Source organism: Raphanus sativus, chromosome 5, assembly GCF_000801105.2.
Source record: "Raphanus sativus cultivar WK10039 chromosome 5, ASM80110v3, whole genome shotgun sequence".
NCBI classification, from domain to species: domain Eukaryota; kingdom Viridiplantae; phylum Streptophyta; class Magnoliopsida; order Brassicales; family Brassicaceae; genus Raphanus; species Raphanus sativus.
In genome coordinates this window covers 2,036,696-2,041,528 of record NC_079515.1, presented here as the reverse complement: position 1 = coordinate 2,041,528, position 4,833 = coordinate 2,036,696, and the positions used below count along the sequence as shown (strand labels likewise).

Below are 4,833 nucleotides of genomic sequence, written 5' to 3'. Positions count from 1 at the left end.
TATACTGTTTATATCATTTGGTCTGATTCAAACATAAGAGTAAAACTAAAAAATAAAAGGAACATCATCATCTTAGAGAATATACATTTAAGGGAATAGTCAATTTATTGACTTGAGAGTTATCATCTACTTAATTTGTTTCTAAATGTAAACTAAGTGCAACACAAGCGAATGTAACAGACTTTTATTTACATAAAAACTTTTTAATGTCGGTTACAACATTACAGAAAAGGATCATAATGTTTGAAACTGATTACATGTTGGAATAGTAGGAATAAGTAGGGAAAAAATGCAGATGAATAAATTTATAGGAATAGAAAAGAATATTATTCCTCATCAATTATAGGAAGGAACAAATTTGTTCTATATTCCTCTAGAATAAAAGGAATGACAAAGAATGAAAAAAAAAAACTATTCCTCATAAATGGTAAAAACAATTAGGAATAGCAAGGAATGCACTATTCCCTTCCATTCCTTGGTCACCAGTTAGACCGTTGAGTCCCTTTCTTCCAAAGAAAAACTGATTACATGTGTTGCTGCCGACATCACATTAACACGATTATGCGACGCGTAAAGAAAGGCGGACGCGCTAATGCTAATCAGTAATTACGCAATTTTAGGAACTAAATCAAAACGGAAAAGCTATACTCACTTGGCTTAAGAAAAAGGATGACAAATAAAAATAAAAAGGTAAGCACCACGTGGGTCATGCATATCTCAAAAAAGCTCGTCTATATATAGTGTGAGATACACATTAAGGTGAGAATAGAGAAGAAAACACATAACACATACCATATTGAAGCTTTTCACAGAAACTTCAGAAGAGCTTAAAACAGAATGGGAACAGCTACTTTTATAGATATTCTTCTTGCTATCCTCTTGCCTCCTCTTGGCGTCTTTCTCAGATATGGTTGCGGGGTAATTTCACTTTTTAATTTCCGTTGATCAACTCATATGTAGTTTCTGTTTCACATTTATATATATTAACAAAATAATAAATAGGATTCATATTATATTTTGTTGCCAGGTTGAGTTTTGGATATGTTTGGTTTTGACGCTGCTTGGGTATCTTCCTGGGATCCTCTACGCCCTTTATGTCCTCACAAAATGATCATTCACCTCCATCTACCCTCTCTTCTTGTATCTTCATCTCCTTGTAAGTTTTTTTTTCCGAGCTAATCTCTCTCCATGTATGTTACATGTCCTGGAAACGAGACTAAAGAAGTCATCGTTTAATTTTTTTTTTTGGGTTGTATTAGTAAGATTATTTCTTTGGGAAAATGAAGTATATGTTAGATGGTGAACCTACACTAAACTTAATTCTAAAAATTAGCATAATTACTATACTATCATTCCAAGTTAATTCAGTTTTCGATATTGTTTATACGTTATATATAGTATTCACTTAGTAGCGCAACTGACTAGAGTTATCAGTATTGACAAAGATACACTCTGGTTTACAAATAGTTTTTGTGACTTTTCAATATTTTTTTAGTTGTATAATTGTTTGACGATTGTTTTAAACTTTTACATTCGTATTTTTTGTCCAGGGACTGCTGGTTCGTCGTGTTTTCATCTCGTTGTGTGACTGATTCATCTTTTCTTTCATCAGGGGTTATCGCTGTTGTGTTTGCATTGTTATATAATTTCTCTTAATCCTTCTTTTGCGTGAAGAGCTTGTTTATTCGATTCTTTAATTAGTATTTACTAGAAAACTATGTATGCCTTGGTGGGTCTCATAGGACCACCATGAAATATTTGAACCTTACGTTATAAGCCCATCATCACACGCATTACTTCGTGGCACCATCTGCGATACCCACGAGGCACACCGAACAGAGCATCCACCCACCGGTTGTTATTATCTGATAGCACGATTTTGATATATACCAACTCAAATAAACTTAATTAAAATAATCCACTTGAATCAAATTTAATCTGACCATACAGACAATCACTTTTGGTTTATTTATTTTACAATAGGCAAGTAACATAGCTAAGCGATACATATAAAGTGAAGACATGAAAGAAGAGAACCTTGCTTAGAGGTCAATCATCCCCAGAAAGTTTGCAATCGGGGCAACAACCATCAAACGTCACTGAGACTGTCACTGAGAATTCATCCCTCTGCGTTTACTACATCAAATGAGTTCAAGGTTGAAGCTTTAATCAAGTGGAGCAGCTCAAAACGTAGCTTTCAACCGGCCAGAAAATCAAACCTTCTTCTCTCCATCTGTAAAGCACGAAGTTTTTGGAGTTGGTGACCAAGGTCACATGTCTAGTTAAGGTTCCGAGCCATGTCCTAGTGACCAAGATCGGTGCTGATTGAACTGAAGTTTCAAGCTTTCTCTGGTTAGCGATTGGAAGTTATTACTGCATCAGTAATACATTATCTCTGAGCTTTAGAAGGATGCTGGCTTGCTAGTTCTTGATTATTAGATTGGAAGCGTGAATCTAGAATGCAGTAGGATGTCTTTGGGTTTGATAGCGAGGCAACACTTGGGTTTGATCGTGATGATTATATGGTAGCAAGTTTCAGTTTTATGGATGCACACCACGTGTTTGGTAAAATGTCTTAGAGAGATACAATATGATAGCGGCTGATGATATGAAGCAGAAAGTGAGTAAGATTGTTGGTTAGATGTAGAAAGAGAAGCCTTCTTCTTCCTGAGACATTGTAGGAAATAGGTAAAGTAAACCTATAGTGAGACAAAGAGGTCACAGTTATACCTCCGATTGAAATCAACTAAGCTCTCCAACCTCAAGAAAAACCTCTGAGTGAAGCCATGTGATACTCACCAAGTATAGGCCTGCTCACACTTAGTTTGTTTTCCATGAAGAACAAGAGCCATTTGCCTACATCAACAACATCCTACGCTAAGTTTGCGGGGGAGTATTAGCAAGGCCCAAGTAAAGACCGCAAGCCCATTATCTAAGCTCTTGTAACTAGGTCTCTTAGGACTATATATATATATGTCGCTATATGTTTATTGTTAGCAACCAAGGCTGCCATTGTTGCAGTCACTTTCTCAAAACCTTTAAGATATTAATAGAATCTTTGTGTTCTTGAAGACAAGTCTAATTAAAGCTTTCCTTTTTCTTTATTTTCTTGTATAATAAAGCTTTCTTATAAGCTATCTCTATCTTTCTTAATAAGCTCTTTGAGCATCCAATCTCCTTTGTTTGAGATTGTTATCAACTCCACCTTACTGTAAAAGCTCATGTGCCGGAGCTGAAATTGTATAAATATATCATACATAAGCTAAATGGACAAGTAACTTGCTCTCATTTTAGGGGTATGCAGGACACAGGTAGTATAGGAAAGTGGATAACAACTATTTTCATTTTATTATCTCTACTTGTGCAACAAAACCCATAAAATGGCATTTTGAACTAGTCTAATTTAATAGATAAGCATATGAGTTACGCCGGATCCTTAGTAGCAGGTGACAGACTTTATGTACATGAAAAAAGAATTCAATAGAAGATGCAAAAAGTGATCTTCCTCAAAAATTAGATCAGCTCGGTTCTGTAACTCAACCCAGCTCCTTATCACGGACTGATTTCTCCTAAACTCAAATGTGTGGCCTTAACATCTTTTTTATTCTTTTAGTTGCAAAATTTGTCTTTTCCCGAAACGTAGATTAGCATTTAGAAAGAGAATGTGACGCTTTAAAAAGAGGTCAGAGCATAAGAAAAATGGTTGTATTATAACTTGCTTGATACCAAGTGTTACTGAGTGATTCCTCCTAAACCCGGACAGATTTAGCAACTACACAAGATAGAAAAGTGCTAAGGTCCATAGACTAATCTAGACTTTAATTATAATGGGATCACAAACTTTTTTTTTTGGAACACTAATGGGATCACAAACTAAAGAAAATAAATTAATGGGTGCTCTAAATGAAGGTTTTCATAATTATCTAACTAATTTATGTTTTTTTTTGAGCAAAACTAATTTATGTAGTTTTACTTACAGAAAATATGAGAAAAAACAAAAAAAACTTTAAGCTGCAGTCTTCATTTGGGAAGCTTTGGTAAAGGGACCGTTAAAAGAGAAGTTTACTGCTGTGTAGAATGATATTATAGTCTTGGTATCAAGTTCAAACTTTCCACCCACAGAGATGTTTCTCATTAGATACTCTCTTCTGCAGACCATGGTATATGGCGAAAGCGTACGTAATTCGAGGAGACATGGAGAGGAGCCAAAAGATGCAAGAGTTTTAAGCAAGCTTATTGATAAGACTATCCGACTCCATTTACATGCTGTGAAGTCTCAGGGTCAAGCATACTTGGAAAATGGGCTGCCAACATGGTTTGGAATAAGACATGTTCAGATCCACCATGAAAAAGTTAGAAAGTTTTTTCCATTGGTTTATAGATAAAAGTACATAAAATAAAAAAACAGTTGCATTTTTGCTTGAATATAATTTTACATTTATTCAAAGAAAGAAAAAAAATAATGGGTACATGTGTACCTAGTGTTTCTTCACTAACTTCACCCTTGATAAATCACATGTTTGGCAATCCGTGACATTTTGATTTATTTTATTTGGTTTAGTTAGTTTCTCTAAGATTTTTTGGTCAAAATTTTTATTTGGAACTACGCTAAGCACTAATCATACGATCACCACGAATAACTGAAAAATTATAGAATATTCGTGGAATATCCGTGAATCTAATTTTAAATACAATTTTAATGTATTTATAATATGTTTAGTTAACAAACATAAATATAAAAGTTTATAGACATGTTTATGACATTTATAGATAAGCATAATTTTCTAAGTATACATCTGATTCAATAATTAGAAAACAAGAAATTAATTCATG

At 34.2% G+C, this 4,833-nt stretch overlaps 1 protein-coding gene across 1 annotated transcript; it reads left to right on the top strand.

Moving 5' to 3' along the window:
- The first annotated feature begins 748 nt into the window (after positions 1–748).
- Positions 749–1,673, top strand: LOC108863450 (hydrophobic protein RCI2A). Its single transcript, XM_018637880.2, has 3 exons — positions 749–918; positions 1,028–1,156; positions 1,551–1,673. The coding sequence occupies exons 1-2, from the start codon at positions 838–840 to the stop codon at positions 1,109–1,111; spliced, it is 165 nt and encodes a 54-aa protein (XP_018493382.1). The 5' UTR covers positions 749–837; the 3' UTR covers positions 1,112–1,156; positions 1,551–1,673.
- Positions 1,674–4,833: the final 3,160 nt, after the last annotated feature.

Excerpts from the sequence above, each read along its gene's own strand:
- LOC108863450 (XM_018637880.2), top strand. The coding sequence starts at position 838 with ATGGGAACAGCTACTTTTATAGATATTCTTCTTGCTATCCTCTTGCCT. Across the intron at positions 919-1,027 it reads TTCTCAGATATGGTTGCGGG|GTTGAGTTTTGGATATGTTT; the intron begins GTAATTTCACTT and ends TTTTGTTGCCAG.